The sequence below is a fragment of the Arachis hypogaea genome, chromosome 3 (genome assembly GCF_003086295.3).
Source record: "Arachis hypogaea cultivar Tifrunner chromosome 3, arahy.Tifrunner.gnm2.J5K5, whole genome shotgun sequence".
In the NCBI taxonomy this organism is placed as follows: domain Eukaryota; kingdom Viridiplantae; phylum Streptophyta; class Magnoliopsida; order Fabales; family Fabaceae; genus Arachis; species Arachis hypogaea.
In genome coordinates, this window is record NC_092038.1 from 137,417,963 (window position 1) to 137,436,558 (window position 18,596).

At 26.0% G+C, this 18,596-nt stretch overlaps 2 protein-coding genes across 2 annotated transcripts; one reads left to right on the forward strand and one right to left on the reverse strand.

The window, feature by feature from the left end:
• LOC112735604 (very-long-chain 3-oxoacyl-CoA reductase-like protein At1g24470) lies at window positions 1-7,487 on the forward strand. Its single transcript, XM_025785130.2, has 3 exons — window positions 1-647; window positions 4,896-4,965; window positions 6,995-7,487. The coding sequence occupies exons 1-3, from the start codon at window positions 1-3 to the stop codon at window positions 7,238-7,240; spliced, it is 963 nt and encodes a 320-aa protein (XP_025640915.1). The 3' UTR covers window positions 7,241-7,487.
• Window positions 7,488-10,818: 3,331 nt separating this feature from the next.
• Window positions 10,819-12,094, reverse strand: LOC112734336 (uncharacterized). Its single transcript, XM_025783596.3, has one exon. The coding sequence runs from the start codon at window positions 11,969-11,971 to the stop codon at window positions 11,219-11,221; it is 753 nt and encodes a 250-aa protein (XP_025639381.1). The 5' UTR covers window positions 11,972-12,094; the 3' UTR covers window positions 10,819-11,218.
• Between the last annotated feature and the right edge of the window lie 6,502 nt (window positions 12,095-18,596).

An 18,596-nucleotide genomic window follows, 5' to 3' on the forward strand; every position in this document is an offset into this window, starting at 1 on the left:
ATGGAAGAACACAAAGCATGCAGCAGTGAGCTTGCAGGTGTTAATATAATTTCAAGCTGGTGCTTCCTAATCGGCTTGGTGGTGACGCTGAAGTACTTGATCTCCCTTTCCAAATGGATCTTCGCCACCTTTCTCCGACCCGAAATAGACCTAATAGGAACCTACGGTTCCTGGGCCATGGTCACCGGAGCAACCGACGGAATCGGAAAAGCCATGGCTCACCGCTTAGCACACCGAGGACTCAACATCATCCTCGTCAGCAGATCCTCCAAGAGGCTCCAAACCGTCGCAACTGAACTCCAAGCACGCCACCCTCACATCCTCGTCAAGGCCATCCAGATGGACTTCTCCGGCGACATAGCGGAGGGTCTCCGGCAAATAGCGGCGGCCACACGCGAATTGGACCTCGGGATACTGATCAACAACGTGGGGATCACGTACCCTGGGGCTATGTTCTTTGACCAAGTGGAAGAGAAGGTGTGGAGGAAGATCTTAAAGGTGAATGTGGAAGGAACGACGAGGGTGACAAGAGCGGTGGTGCCCGGAATGATGGAGCGGAGAAGGGGTGCAATTATTAACATTGGATCTGGCGCTTCCGTCGTCATTCCTTCGCATCCTCTCTATTCCATCTATGCTGCTTCAAAGGCGTAAGCTTCTCTTTATCTTTATGGCAATAAACAATAATCAATTTTTATTCAGTTAACTTTAAGAGGAAGTATAGGGAGCCAATGGAATATCTGTACAATATGTACAATGGAGATTTAGGAATGTCCGATTTAGTATTAAAAATATAATCATTAATGATATTTTTTTATCAGCTTAAGTTTTTTGAGATGAGTGATTTTATGACATGGTATCTTTTGGAGAACTCCAAAGTCAGCTTATGATTGATGTTAATTTTTGAATGAAAAGTAATATTTTTGAACAATATGAATTAATATGGATAAAAGAGTAAATTTAATTAGTAGCATTAAATTAGAGTGTAGTGTTTTTTTATTTGATTGGTAGTTGTTCATATTGTTTAAGATAGTCATTGTTTATCCAGCACTCTCCATTTTTTAACTCATAACTCATTGTACACATTGTACAAATATTCCATTCTCTAGCGCGATTCTAACTTTATTAATTATAATTTTTTTCAGTTTAAAAATTTATTATTTAATATTTATATTTTAAGACTAAAAATTTATAATTTAAAATAAAAAATAATTTAAAAAATTTGATTAATATTAATTAAAAAGACTAACTAACGTTACTCAACTTTAAATTTCAAGAAAACAATTCTACTATTCTAGAGAATCAATGTTGTAGTATAACTATTGGGACTGGCCAATCAAACTAAATAAAACAAAAAGTAAACAAAATAAACATTACATTTTTTTAGAGGGTAAAATATATTTTTTGTTTTTAAAATTTAGTAAAAATTTTAAAAATATTTCTAAGTTTTATTTTATTCTAAAATTTTTTTATTTGTATTAAATATACTCTCGACAGCTAAAATTTCAAAAGATTTAAAATCAATCTAACAATAATACATAAAAATTATATTTTACCCTCTTTTAAATTAACCTCTATTTTCAGTTTTTCTCCTTTTCTTCTAACATCATAATTCCATCCACTCATCAGCAACCACCGACCGCCACTGTTGGCCACCATCATCGACCACCCCTCCAACTATTAATCATTCTAAATTTTTAACTCTAAATCCTAAATTTTATGATTTAGATTAGTTTTATTCCATTTAAATTTTAAATGGTTTTTAACTTGAAGTTTCAATGTTCTTATTATTTTTAGTCTTGGATATTATTTTTTAATATTTAATTGTTAGTTGATGAAAAATATCATAGTTGTTAGAATCGGATTAAATCAATTAATTTGACTGAAAATCGTTTAAAATGATGAAAACCAATAGAACTTCCATCTTCTTTGTGTGTACATACCCTTTTTGCCACTAAATTATATTGTTTGTTATTATTTTAAATATTAATTATTAATTATATAATAAAAATATATAATAATTTTTTAGATATTATTTTAATTTTATACTCACTTATATTTAAATTAATTATATTTGTTATTATGCATAATTATTAATATAAATGTATTTAAATATGTATAAATAAAAAATATCAAATATTTTTATTTATAACAATATAATAAATATAAGTTAATTAGTTAGTTATTAAAATAAAAAATATTTATTTTAATATAAAAATAAAATTAAAAAATTTTATTATGAAAATATATTAAAATTTTATATACTTATTTAATAATAACTAGATTATAACTTTTTTATTATAATTTGTTGAAATTTAATTGTTTTTAAAATATTAATCAAGATATATATTTTTTAAATTTTAATTTTAGGTTTTAGACTATTTTATATTTTTTATTTACATGAGACCGATTTTGTCAATTCAACTGATAATCGATTGAACCAATAAATCAGTAAATTAATAGTCTGACCAATTCAGTTCTAACAACTATGAAAAATATTGTCTCCTAATACTTTTTTATTTCTAAGAGTTTGAAGCCTTTATTTTTAACTAATGTTAACCAATTCTTTTTTATTTCAAATTGTGAACTATAAATTTTAAATTTTAAACTCTAAATATTAAATATTTTATCTAATATTAGGCATCCAAGCATTTTTTGAATTAATTGAATTTTTAACCAAGTTAGTACTTTTCCTTCTTTTCCTCCTTCATTATCATCATCATCTTTTTCTTCTTTTTTTTCTTTGGTGCTTCTTTCTTCAACGTCATTATCGTTATCGCCGTCGCTGTCTTCTTCTTCGTCATCCTCGTCGTCTTATTCTTCTTTTTCTCCTATAAATTAAATATTAAGAAAACTAGAGCATAAAAATTTTGATGCAAAATACATAAATTAGTGCACATCACACAAATTTTACACACAAATTTTAGTATACAATACAAAAAATTTTGAAAGACCACATATTCAAAATATTAATATCCAACCAATAATAAAATATACACAACACATAAATTTTTGTATATAACACAAGAATCTTGATACATAGCACATAAATTTTGATGTACAACATACAAATTCTTAGAGAACTATATATTCATAACATTGATTTATCGAATAAACAAAATATACTGGTAACAAAATTTGTGTGCTATGTGCAAAAAAATTATATATTATATACAAATATATGTATATTATATTAATAAGTTTATGTTATGTACAAAATTTTGTGTGTTATATCAATAAATTTTTTTTGTCTCCAATAAAAATTTGTGGATTACAAAAAATAAGAAAGAGGAGAATTGGTATTATGTTCGACATATACATGTGTTCTTTTTTATTGGTATTGCACCAATTTAATTAGACTTGATTATAAAAATAATTGTACATGTGATATCAAATTTTAAAAAAGATCGTTTTATAATAAAAAAATATTAATATTAACTGTTTAAAGTTGATTTTTATACTTTTTCTGTTTTTAATTTGTCTATTAATATTTAGAATCAAACTGGCAGATCAACGAACTATTTATCAACTAATATTAATTATTTTTTTTAAACAATTTTATTTATAATTTACATGATCATTATTCAAACAATCATACAAAATCACATATAAAAAAATATTTAAAATCACATTAAAAAAAGATTAAAAATATCTAAAGTCAATTATGGTTTTGTTGAAAATAAACCATGAAAAATTGGATGAAAATATATGATTGAAATTAAAGTGAAATGTTGATAGTGTAAATAAAGGAGAAAATTATTATTAAAGAAAAATATTTTAAAAAGACAAAGAAAAAAGTTGATTAAAATTAATTATAAAAAATTAATTCTATATGTTCTTACTCAAATATTTAATATAGGGTAAAGTATACTTTTTGTCCTTGAAGTTTTGCAGAAGTTTTAAAAATATCCCTAAGTTTTGTTTTGTTTCAATTTGTCCCAAAAGTTTTCGATTTGCATCAAATATACCATCGACGGCTAAATTTTTAAGAAATTTAAGACCAATCTAACAATAATGCATGAAAATTATGTTTGATTTACTTGTGTTGAGGGGTTGTTATTATGAAATTGTTGTTGAATTGGTCTTAAATTTTTTGAAAATTTAGCCGTCAAAGGTATATTTGATGCAAATCGAAAACTTTTGGGACAAAATTGAAACAAAATAAAACTTACGGGTATTTTTGAAACTTTTGTCAAACTTCAGGACAAAAAGTATAGTTTACCCTTTAATATATTAGTATATGCTAAACTACTTTAATTTAGTTTATGCAACAATTTGCTTCAGTTTATAAATTTTAGTTAGACATGACTATCACTTTTATTGCATATGCACGGATGAGAGTCTTTTTATTCAGACACGAGGAAATAGAAATAAATGTTAACTGCAAAAGATAATGACGTGAATAATAAAGTAGTCTTATTATACTACAAATGTACAAAATAAAAGATATACATATGTAATAAGGTACGTCATTTTAAATTAGTCAAATTTAATTCAAATATTGATTAAAATGTCAAATCATAAAACAATTACTCAATATATGTGGAAATTCACCAAAAGATAAATGTTATAAGGTGATAGTTCATTTTTAAATTCACCTTTCAGACTTATTTTAAGTGAAATTTTTGTTCCACTGTATGTTTATATTCATTTTAATTATTGTTATAAATTATGATTTTTGAACATATTTATTACGATATCTGTTTTTTATAAATTTGATAATCATGCATCTTTAGAAAAAGATATATTATTTTTTAAATATTTTTTGTAGACTTTCTTTTAAAATAATTATTAAGGAAAACATTCATATCTAATTTTTTTTTAAAAATATTTTATGTACGTTAAAAATCAATCGTCAAATTCATGATTATATATAAATTGACTACCAAAACATGCAGTTACGTGGATCAGCTATCAAGATCTCTGTACGTCGAGTATAAACAGTATGGGATTCACGTCCAGTCTCAGGTACCCACGCCACACTTCATTTTCTTTACTTGAGTAAAGTATTGTTGTCTCCAACATTTACCATAAGTTCTAAAATAGTTTTTAATATTTAAATTGGTGGATACTACAATGAAGATGACAAAAATATCTTTTCATGAAGATGCTTTGGTTAAAAGTGTGGTTTATTTATTTAGCCCCATTTTAAACAAAAACACTTTTATAAATATCAAAATCTAACCATACAATCCATCATCCAAGGGTCAAAAAGAAATATATTCACACGAAGATAATTATAAAATCTTCATGGTAGTATCCACCATTTAAATTATCCTATTTAAATTTTTAATATTTAAAAATTGATTCAATATTATTCTGTTGTTAGGAATGTGTAAACGAAATTAATGATAGGACAAAATTGAGATAATTTTAAAATATTAAAGACTTAAATAAGACGAAAACATTAGGAACAAAAATAATACATAGAAACAAATTAAATTTTAATTTTATCCTTCACTAATAATATCAATCTTTTATGGTACATAATTATTCAATTGTTTTTAATCATATCTAAATAAATTTATACATGATCACATTATTTTAATTCTAAATAATTTTTTTTATAATTTTACTCTTAAATATTGTTACTCATCATAAAATATTTATAAAATGACTAGAATCACATTACTTTATTATATATATATATATATATATATATATATATATATATATATATATATATCATTTTTTCCAACAAATTTATGTACTAGTCATTCTACAATTATTTTATGATGAGTAAAAATTTTTAAGAGTAAAATTATAAAAAAAATTATTTAAAATAAAAGTAATGTGATTAACTATAATTTACTTAGATGTGATTAAAAAATAATTGAATAATTATGTACCGTAAAAGATTGATATTATTGAAGGATAAAATTAAAATTTATTTCTATGTATTATTTTTGTCCCAACGTTGTTGTCCTATTTAAGTCCCTAACGTTTTAAAATTATCTCAATTTTATGCCGCCGTCAATTCTGTTAACCAATTACTAATGACAGGATAACATTGAATCAATTTTAAAATGTTAGAGATTTAAATAGAATAATTTAAATATTAGGAACAATTTTAAGACTTACTCCAAATATTGAGGACAAAAATAATATTTTACTCCTCTTTCTTTTATCGATAAAATTTGATAACCAGAGTCAATTATTTTTCATACAATAAATGAAATTGTGTAATGTATTAATATAAATTTAAATTAGTATATTTTACAAGTGTGATGTATAATATAAATTGTGTGTATCAATTTCTATAATAAAAAAATTGTGATTCACGATTTTAGAAATTATAATTTCTTAAAATTAAAAAATTTAAAATATTAACTCACGATATTATTTTTTATTATTTTATCTTATTTAAAATCGTAATTTATAATTTATAATTATTTTTTTAATTTTTTGTTTATTTAAAATCGTGATTCATGATTTCTTTTTATCCTGCATATCTTTCGTATCACTATATTACACCTAAATATCATAATATTAATAAAAATTACCAATAACATTCCAATACCAAAAAAAAAAAAAAATAGCCACTATTTTCTCTCCTTAGTTTTAGTTTTTCCATATCATGATAAAAATTTTCTAGAATGCTTTGGCAAAGGCAAAGGATTTATTTGAGTGAATTTTTTTAAAAAATTTTTTTTAAAAGATATTTATAAAAAATAAAAGTAATTTTATATTTAGATATCTCATATAAAAAATTTTTTTTTTTTTTTTGGTGACTAAAAAAAAAAAAAATTTTATTTATTAATTATGTTTAGTATAATAATATAAAAATATGTAAATTATAATTTTTAAAAACAATAATTTTTATAATATTTTTATTTTTATTATTAAAAATTGTTAAATATATTAAAAAATTAAAAAGATAATTTTTTATTAATATTTTTATAATAACATCCAAATAACCACAGAGTATTCTTCTTAAAGAAATGGTTTCTTTATAGAAATTAAATAAATGATGGTGTTGTCGTGTTGATGAATGAAGGTACCACTGTATGTAGCAACGAAGATGGCATCAGAGATAGCATGTATAGAGAAAGATTCACTTTTCATTCCAACACCAGAGGCTTATGCAAAAGCGGCCGTTCGTAAAATTGGGCATGGGCCAAGGTGCACTCCTTATTGGGCTCACTCTATTCAGTGGTTCTTTGCAGGCTTAGCCCCGGACCCACTTCTCGATGCTTGGCGCTTTTCTATAGCAATGCGACGCTGGAAAGGAATCAAATACTAATCCTATTATCCTATATATTAGGAAAATTATTTGACAAATGTCACAGACTTTAAACTTTAAAGTGTATTCTACATCTTCATTATATGGCGCATAATACCTATTTGTGTGGGGCTCTATGAAAGAGATACTCATCACAAGTGACTAAAAGTGATCATAGTATTATGAACCAAAAAAAATATAAGTATGATTCACATGTGATCGATGTAAGGCCTAATCAGCCATTAGTTTTTCCTATTCAAATTACGTGTGGGTGAAAGTGTTTTGACTGTTTGGGGATTATAAATAAGCATTCCTCAATTGACAAATGTCTTAATGTTTACGGCAGTAAAACGGATGTTTTGATAGGGTATGGCAAACTGACTGATAGATCAACTTGAATTTTTTTTTTCCAACTTTTATGTTTATTTTATTTTTCTATTTTTGTTTTATTTTGCCCTCCTATATATATATTCTAGTCTGTTTGACTTAACTTCTTTTAAAACACATATAGTTCTTTTTTTTTTTCAATCACGATATTCTGTTTTTTTTTTTGTGTGTTTTAAATTTTTAATTTATTCCAAATTTTTTTGTTAATTAAAAAATAATTAAAAATATTATTTTTTATATATTTTAACAGCAATTTAAGAATGAATATTGTGATAGACGCCTTATTAATGTGGAGAATTTTAAAAAATTATATTATAATTTGATTATTTTTATTTGAATTTAAATAATAGTTTTACTATTTAGAAAAGGTTAAATGAATTAGTTTAACACACTAACATAAAACATAACGAACTGATATTTTAGACCTATTTTACATCCATTTTTGAACAAGCCTCGCCCTGCTTTGCCACTCTTGGCCCCTCTGATATGAAGTGGGTCAGCCAATGACACAAAAAAACAAATTGCATATTGAATTGGGTGGAATAATTGATCGAGAATGACCTGTAAATAAAATAAATCATTCATCATCACATGCATATCCATGGTTAGTTGGGACTTGGAATTTAGACAAATTACAACAGTTATGCATTGTTGATAAGAAAGAACAACCCATAACTAATAGCTAGCCCATTTGACAAAAATAAAAAAACCAAATGACGAATTATACCCTCTGCTGCTAGTGTCCTGAGGTATATGAAGTGTTTGCTATTTGGAGAGGGTCTTATTTTTGTTTGGGAATGTGGATAACGTGAAATTCTCTTTAAGATTAATAGCTTAGAAGCTCTCAATACTGATTAAGAAAAAAGGACAATACTCACGTAAATATTAATAATGTGCATAGAATACTGATTAAGCTCTTCATGTTTATTAGTAAGTAAAAGATAGAGAAAAAGAAAAATAGAAACTCCTACATTAGACCAAAAGATTGTCGATGTAATTTCAATTTACAATAAAGAAAGGGGAGGTTAAACGATGTCATTCAGCAGCAAATTCTAATTGTGTCTCATAAAGTATGGACAGAACTATCCTAATTATTCTTGGTTGCATATTTGCATACCCCCTCTCTCTCATTAACTGTATGGAACTATGGATAGCTGAAGAGTACAACTTGATGTCTAAAGAATATTTTTCAGATAATATTGAAATAATGTTTAAACCACATCCTAATATATAACAGTATATATATATATATATATATATATAAAATGTTAACTAAAATATTGATTAATATTAATAAAAAATATATATTTCCTAACATTTTCTTTCAATTATATTTATATAATATTACTGCATTAACAAATATAACTAATTTTAAACATAATACTTAAAAATTATTTAAATCTTTGAATTTAATTTGACGATTTTACATTTTCATTACAACAAAATAAACACTACATATGAAAAAGAAAAATTTTACCATTTGTGTCATATATAAATGTATTATAATTAAAAAATGTTTATCACTATTATATTTTGTTCGTATTTTAGACGTTTAATTTATCTCCATTTTAAATTATCAAATTTTGATACAATTAGACATCTTTTAAATATTACCTTTTATTCAGTCTTTTACTAGAGAAATAAAATAAAAAATAAATAATTTTTTTAATTTTTTAAACGATTAATATATAAAAATAGATATTTAAATTAATTAAATAATAATAAATTTTAAAAAAAAAATGACTAAAGACTAAAAATAAAAAAGACAACTAACATTCTAAATGAGAAAGTATTGGGAACAATACTAATCGTGTACAATGTGTACAATAGATAAAAAAATATAATTAAAAATTAGATTATTAATTAATTATTTAATTTCAAATTTTAAATTTTGAAAGATTAGAATTAGTATTTAAATTCATTCACACTACATACGGTTATTTCTAATCTTACCGTAACCTTCAATACACGTTCAAAACTCACCGTCATCTTCTCCCGTCCTCACCTCACGTCGCTGAATTCCTCGCTGGCCATACCGACGGCGCTGCATCCTCCCATCGACACCGTCATCACCTTTGCCGGTCAGCCCAACGCGCCTCGCCCTTCGACGCTCAACGATGATTATTTTGATTGAATTGGGTTTAGTTATATATAATTAAAATATGTTAGATGTTTAATTCATTAAATATACGGATAATTATTTTTATCCTTAAGTGATGGTTCTTTTTACTAAGTAGGGATGGTAAAATGAGATGATTATTGATGAAGGTGGGTGGCTGCCAGTTAAAAAATAAGAGAGTTTTGGAGTGAAATATTTTAGTAAATTAAGATTTCATATGGTTATTTTTTTTAAAATAATTATCTAAATTTTTTAAAAATTTAAAATTTAATGTAAAATAATTAAATAAAAATTTTTAAATTTATTATTTATTTCTATTAGACTAAATATTCAACCCATTATACACATTGTCGAAATTTCTGGTTGGCTCTCTAGCAAGATTCTCTCCGAATTTATACCATGATCGCTCATTGTCTCATACATGAAAAGAGAACGTGTATCACTCAACCGTGAATGTCTTGGTTGACTTGCTGGTGATGGAGGGGATATTCCATATAAGACTAACTCTATCTTACTCAACAATATTATTAAACTAGTTTAATTTAAAGTCTATCTCCAGCGCACAGAGTGAATGGAATTAAAAGTAAACGCAATATTTAAGTGTTGTTCCTCCTAAGTCTCTGCCATAATAAGTTAATCAATGATATTAGCTGTACATTTAGTAGTACAAAAATAAAAATTAATCATTAAAATTAATTATTAATATAAAATATATATTAAAATATAATATATATATTAAAAATAAAAAATTTAATTTTAATATACTATCCGTATAAAATAGTTTTACATGTATATTTAATTACGTAATGTCACATCAATAAAAATTATTATTTTTCACATTAATAACGTGATCAAAAAAACGATGTAATTGTATGACTATATAAAACACACTGTCATTACATTAAAATTAAAAATTATATATATATAATAATTAATTTTAATATACAACTAATATTTTTGTAAGATAATAATCTACTATATCCAATAGTACTATGAAAATGAATGACACCACTAGTCGTCCTTTAATTTATAAATTCTAACATGCTCAACTTAATAAAATAAAATTAAAAAAAACAAACTGAAAGCAACTGAAGGGTATAAACAGTTATAAGTCATTGAATGGAAATATCCAATTATACTACTACACGGAAAGATGAGATTTCCAAAAGTGCTCAAAATCTTGTACACAGAGCGCAACTAAATGTGTAGTTTAAGCAAAGTGCCATCTTATCTATCTATCAATCTATGTCGTCACCTAACCAAATGCACAGTTACTATACGTTGCAATAATAACCCATGCCATTAGCCTCAAATTCCACATTCTTCATCATCACCACCGCCACCACTAACACTCTCCTCCAAAGAACAAAAGTAATTTTAAGCTTATTAAACAAAAAAAAGTTACAAAATTCACGTGTAACTGAGAAAAAAAGAAAAGAAAGATATAGAGTCGAAGAAGGTATTACAAAATGTTGGTTGTGGATGAGAATTTGTTATTGTTTGATTTTCTTGCGAAAGACGACCTCAGTGTCCAAGCCGAAGCCATCGACGTTGCGAACTTGAAGGAGGCGTGAGTTCTTGAACAACTCCACGAGAGGCTGCACGCTGAAGAGGTCGTTGGCGGAATACTTATCGGCGCGGCGAGAGAGTGCCACGTGGAGGACGCAGATACCGTTGGGCTTGAGCGTGCGCTCAATCTCTGCAACGAATTTGTGAGGGTAGAGAGCGTGGTCGAAGACGTTGGAGAATTCAAAATCGAAGGTGTCGTTATCAAAGGGTTGGTTATGGAAATCGCCTTTTACAACGAGGGGAGGGAAGGGAACAAGATCTATCCCGATGGAGTCGGTGACTCCCACGCGCCGCAAGGCCTCGACCTCCTGGCCGACGCGCGCGCCGATGCAGAGAGCCTTGGAGGCGTTGTGGAGAAGGTGTTTGTCCTTGAGTTCTTGGAAGAAGCGCGCGAAGACGGGGATCTTGCGGTTCCAATCGCGCGTGGTCCATACTTTCCGGAGCTTAGGGTTGAGGGTCTTGTTGAGCTGGTGCTGTATGTAGGCGTCGTAGGAGGTGTAACCGGGTCTGATTTTGAGGCCGGCGACAGTGGTGGTGGTGATGGAGGTGGAGGAGGGAGGAGGGTGGCGGGGTTGTGGTTGGGAGAAGAGGTGGAGGAGGAGGAGGAAGGGGAGGGAGAGGAAGAGGGAGATGAGGAAGCACCTGAGGATGAATGAATTGGCGGATGCGATTTTCATGTCTTTGCTTGGTTTTTGATGTTTCTTCTATTTTTGGTCTTTGACATGGGATTGGAGGGGCACTGAATTTTGAAAACCAGAGAGAGATGTTATAGGTAACAACCAAAGAAAGAAACAAGAAATAAAGCCAAACCAACGGAACTAACTATGGATATTGTAAACGACTCATGCATTATTGTTTCTTTATTAAGATTCTATTCTTTTTTATTCTCTCAATTATCCACGTATTCAAAATTATTTTTCCTTTGATTTAAAAGACTCTTTATTTATTTATCATTTTAATTAGTAAAAGAGTGAAATCCGATCCATAATCCATACCGTCTTTATTCTATCACTCATATTGGCTGGCTGTTTCTAGATGTGAAAATATATATGATAAATCCGCCGTTCATTATGACGAAGAAATGCGTGCGTGGGGCGTAGTGCGCATGCAGTGAATCACGGTGGCGTTGTTGCTTCGCTTTTACTGTTGCTTTTTGCAAGTTTTGTTAATATCAACTAACCAGCTTATTTTGACCTTTTTTTTTTAAGAAAAAAGAAAGAAACGAAAAGAGAATGCTGGACCATGGATGGATTTTGGAGTTAATGACAAAGTATCCTAGCTTACAGGTTATAGTTATACCTGAACCTGATAGTATAGAAAAGGAAAAGGGAATTTAATAAAGTATTATTAATGGGTCCAGTGCTGAGGCGGCAAATTAATTATGTGACAAGCAAGCTGGACAAAGCCATGATTGTAGGGAGTTAGGAGAAGTGAGGATCAAGTCAAAAATATACATGCATGCACTCATTCTTCTTCGTCCATTCAAATTGAGGAAATCATAATGCCATAAGTATGGATAGTATATATATAGAGAGGTTAGCATAATTAAGGTATACAAGCCTTATTCTTGATAGAAGGACTGACTGATCACGTGAGTTTAGTTGAGCCAGCAAGAACAGCGATAGTTACATGGCCAATGAGTTGCAGCGCAGTCACCATAGCCAAAGGCCAAAGCCAACGCCAAATTCATAATGAATTCATACACACGTCCGGAGCTAAATTTTTGTTTTTTTATTATTACCAAAAGCAGAATAAGATGGACATGGTCTCGCTCTCGTGTTGAACTTTCGCATGATCTTGTTATGTCACATTTCTTACTTAGCTAGGTCACACCTTTTAAATGGATAGTTAAAAATGCATGTTCACAAGTAGGGGTGGCAATGGATAGAACCGTGGTAGGGTTTAGAGTCAACTCTAATCCTACCCACGAGTTTAGATTTTTATATAAATTTAATTCTAATCTACTCGTGAGTTGAGAATATCTCAACTCTAACTTTATCCGTTCTTAACCCGTAGGAATCCAACTCTACCCGCGAGTTACAAAAAAGATGCAATATTATTATAAAAGTTACCGATAATTTTTTTTTGTGTGACTAAGTTAACGATAATCTAAAATAGAACTAAATTTTACGTAAAAAAAAATTAAATTATCAATTAATGGTCTTCTTTTAGTAGTTAAGGATTTTTTGCATTTAATGAAAAATTTTTAGTTTAACATTGACTTAAAATATATATATAGGATGGGATTGGTCGAATAAAATAAAAATTCAACCCGCATCATATCCGACCCACACAAGGATCCTAACCGTACCATACCCTATCCACTGCAGATCGGATTAATAACTACCCTACCAAATTAGGTAAAATCGAATTGGATATTTTCGAATAAGGTGCATATTATATATAGGTTGGAGGCCACTCAAATAAACACGCCTAAAACGTCTTTTTTTAAAGATGTTTTCATATTGTGTTTTAATTGGTTTCTGTATAATTTATTCGGTGTTCCTCATCACATATTATTAAATTCCTCAAAAGATTTTCTTTCTAAAAACACTAAAAAATATTTAATTTGGACTAAAACAAAAAAAGTAATAGATTAACTATTAGATTTTTTTAAAAGATTATTTACATAAAAAATATATCACATTCATAAATAAATAAATATATATATATATATATATATATATATATATATATATATATATATATATATATATAAAACAAGCTGCAAGCGTTTAAAAATTTTTATAAATAAAAAAATAATTAATTTATATTCGTACAATATATAAAATAATTACTATATTATTATTATATTATAGATTAAGATTCACTAATTTAATTTTTTTATTTTTAATATAAGTATTAGAAATAAATAAAATTTTTATAATTAAATGTAGTGTAACAAAATATATATAATATTAATTAGTTCTTAAAAATTTTTAAAAAATAGTTTCTCATTTTAGTAAAATAACTATTTATTAAAGTAGACAAATTAATTATTTTCTTCTCATATACGGTTTTTTTAAGACATAAAAGCAATTAATTAGGACATTAGTTAAGATAATTAAAGTCATTATTTCATTAAATTTTTAATTTAAAGAAAAATCCTAGTTAATTTTGGTATAGAAATTTTGAATTTAAAAACATTGATAAAAATTATGTTGAATTTTGATTTATTTGATTTTCATTTAAATTAATCACTACATAAGTTAAAGTTCTGTTTTAAAGTTATATTCGAGCTTTAATCTGATTTTTAAAGTTTCAATTTACTTAGTTTGATTTTTTAACTTAGGTATCCGTGACTCATATTAGGGTTTTAAATGTTTAGTTGAAAATAAAAAATAAGGTAAAAAAATTTCAATTGTCACATCAAATAGTCGCTAGAATGTATAATGTAGCAGTCGTTAGTCCATTTCAGCATGTTGTTAACGATTTTGTGAGACAGTGACAAAAATAAGATTAGGAACCAATGTGAGTCATAACTATTAAGTTGGGAGACATAATTGTTAGAACTGATTAGGAACCAATTAGGAGACATAATTTGTTGTTGCTTGATTAGGAACCAATTGTGAGTCATAACTATTAAATTGAGTAAATTGAAATTTTTGAAATTAGATTGAAATATAATTGTTAGAACTGAACCAGTGATCGAATCGATCAAGCTACTGGTTCACTGGTTTATTGGTTCAACTGATAAATCACTGGTTGAACCGATAAAACTGGTCTCACGTAAATATAAAATATAAAATAGTTAAAAACTTAAAATTAAAATTTGAAATGCATATCTTCACTAACATTTTATGAAGAATCAAGTCTCAACTTCTAAAAATAAATAATATAAAAAAAACATAAAATTTTAATACTACAATAGTATCTTATTTTGACACAATAAAAAAATAATTAATTCACAAAGCCTATCATCTAACTATAATATCATTAGATTTTAACACTAACATCAAAACAAATAACCTTAATCACAATACTAGCAATAAAATAGATCAAGTAAATTAATAAATTTTTAGTGAAATTTATATTTATATTAATAATGGTATATAATTAAAATATAATTAATTTTAAAAATAGAAAAAATAAAATTAAATTAAATTAGATATTTATGTACACTATATAATTAGTATTTGTCAAATATAATACTTAGAAGTGCAATGGCTAAGTGGCAAGTAGCGGTTACTTTTGCTCCAAGGTTCTTGGTTCGAGACCTTGTGGAGACATTTTAAAAATTTTTTCAAGCAAACCAGTTTGGTTAGACCGGTTTGCACCGATTCTTACCAGTTCACACCGATTTTATTCCTTAAACGGTCCAAAGAGTAAATCGAACTGGACTATAATCCAGTTCTAGTCTGGTTCACAAACCAACCGATCCAGTTCGGTTTTTGCAACTATGGATATAATAATGGTAATTAAGTTGACCATTCAGTTGTTTTAATGGTAATTAAAATCTAATAATAGTTTATAATAAAAGAAACATTTTTTTGCAACAATGAACCTATAGTAATAGTTAGGGGTGTTCATAGATTAGATCATATCCATATAAATCCACAGTATTTATCCGTATCTGATCTGTAATTTGAGAATATGATCTGATCTGTAAGATGATTGGATTGGATCGAATCGGATCCACACTCTAATCAGATAGAAGTAAATATGTTTAAAAAAGTAAACAAAAAAAATTATTGACTTTTTTTTATAAAAATAAATTTTTTTATATTTTTTATTTTATGGATATATTTGATATCTGATCCAAACATAAAAAGTGCGAATATCGAATTTGATCTAATGAGTTTAGTGCGGATTGGATCGAAATTTCAGCCATATCTCATCTGTAAACACCCCTAGCAATAATAACTAAAAAATTATAATGATTATATTTTTAACTGAGAGGAAGTGCAAAAAAAAAAAGTACTAAATACAAGAACATTTAATCAAATATTAAAAAAAATTTTACTTTAAAACATACAGTTGGACTTTTTTTGCTCATATATAATAATAATAATAATAATAATAATAATAATAATAATAATAATAATAATAATAATAATAATAATAATAATAATAATATGATAATTGCTTTGTATATCACACAAATATAAACGTTTTTTTTTTCTATGATCTTAACAAAGGTTTTGTAAGTCTCTAACTTTGTTGTCGATTTTTGTAGTGTTAACTCTCATATTATCAATTTGATTCATATATAATTCGGATGATAAATTATTTGGTGACGTGCTTTTTTTTTTATTGTGATATACTTGTTTATTATTATTATTATTATTATTATTATTATTATTATTATTATTATTATTATGTACATTAAAAAATAACAGGCCAAATTATTGCCATAACATAATAGAAGTATGGAAGTTTATCATTCTTCTCTAATGGAGGAAACAAAATTCTTTTCAATAATTTATTTAACGTTTAGTAGAATAAAAATAAATTTTATTAGAATAAATTTTAGTATGAGTTTAATATTTTTATTCATCATAAAATATTTATAGAATTACTCGTAGATAAATTTTGAAAAAAAGAAAAAAAAACATGATTTTTAATTTTATTTTTAAATAAACTTTATTTTTAATTTTAAAATAAATTTTATTTTTATTTTTTAATAATATTAATTTTTTACCGTATATAATTATTCAATTATTTTTTAATCATATATAAATAAATTACTTTAAATAAGACTTTCTTGTGTTATTCAATTATCTTTTTTTAAAAAATAATTAATTATTAAAATAATTAAATTTTTCACAACAAAAATAATAAAAAATTATGAATGAAAAAAATTAACCATCCTGATATTTTTTGTATTTTTATTCATATTTTAATTATAAACATAAATATAATTTAATTATATTATTTATGAAATGTGACTATAGATGTAGATAAAATTTAGTTATATTACTTATATATAGTTTCATTGTATTGTATTGCTTATAAAGTTAGATTATAATTATGACAATAGAATTGTTCTTGTATTTTTATATGTGTGATTAATTGGTGGTGTTAAAACATTACTCTTAATTATAAATAAGATTTATAATTTAAAAAATTAAAGACTCAATTAAAAAGATACGAAAAAAATGATGTTAAAATATTCTAACTCTTTAAAATAAAAATATTCGAAATTTAATTAAAAATTATTTAAAATTTAAACTCAATAAAAATTTATATTCAATGTGTTTTGTATTAAATACATTTAATAACCTATTATATCATATTATATCATATTGGTTGAAATTGGTTTTTATAATGTTAATTTTTTAATAACACTTTATTAGAAAAAACCATCTTTTCAGAATTTTTTAAAAATTAATTAATATTATATATATTTTATTACAATATATCTTGTTATAAAAAAATTATTTATTTCTAATGCTTATATTAAAAATAAAAATAAAATTTAAATTAGTAAATTTTAATCTATAATATAATAATAATATAATAATTATTTTATATATTATACGAATAAAAATTAATTATTTTTTTATTTATAAAATTTTTTAAGAGCTTATATATATATATATATATATATATATATATATATATATATATAAAAGATGAATGTGATATATTTTTTTATGTAAATAATCTTTTAAAAAAAATCTAATAGTTAATTTATTATCTTTTTTGTTTTAGTCCAAATTAAGTGTTTTTTATTGTTTTTGGAAAGAAAATTTTTTGAGGAATTTAATAATATGTGATGAGAAACACCGAATAAATTATACCAAAACCAATTAAAACACAACATAAAGACATCTTTAAAAAAAGATGTTTTAGGCGTGTTTATCTGAGTGACCTCCTTATAGGTTATGTGAAAAAAGACATACATAACTAAGGTCAAGCAAGGGGGCGGAGCCTCATTCATGGCAAGGGGCAATCACCCCCTTAAACTTTAATTTCTTTCTATAAATTATAGTTATGTTCTTTCGGTGGCTTTTATTTTATTTTTTGTTAGAGCCAACAATTCTCTTTTCACTTTTTCTTCATCATGAAAAAGCCTTACACACTTTTATTCATCTGTTCATATAGATTGCTGTATGCATAAGATGGAATTCGAATCCCAAATATTTATTTAAGCAAACAAGTGAGCTGGTCTTTCAACTAATTCAAGTTAATTCTATGTCTTTTTTTTTTATTTCTGTAATTTGCACAATTTTTTTTTTCCATGTGCACTATCTTTCTATTTTTGGAGCTTCAATGTATTATGTATATGCCAGATAACTATGGAGAGACACCAGTGAAATTTATTTGGATTAATATGAGTAAACAAAACAAAAAACAGTG

Excerpts from the sequence above, each read along its gene's own strand:
- LOC112735604 (XM_025785130.2), top strand. The coding sequence starts at position 1 with ATGGAAGAACACAAAGCATGCAGCAGTGAGCTTGCAGGTGTTAATATA. Across the intron at positions 648-4,895 it reads ATCTATGCTGCTTCAAAGGC|TTACGTGGATCAGCTATCAA; the intron begins GTAAGCTTCTCT and ends CAAAACATGCAG. Across the intron at positions 4,966-6,994 it reads GGATTCACGTCCAGTCTCAG|GTACCACTGTATGTAGCAAC; the intron begins GTACCCACGCCA and ends TGATGAATGAAG.
- LOC112734336 (XM_025783596.3), bottom strand. The coding sequence starts at position 11,971 with ATGAAAATCGCATCCGCCAATTCATTCATCCTCAGGTGCTTCCTCATC.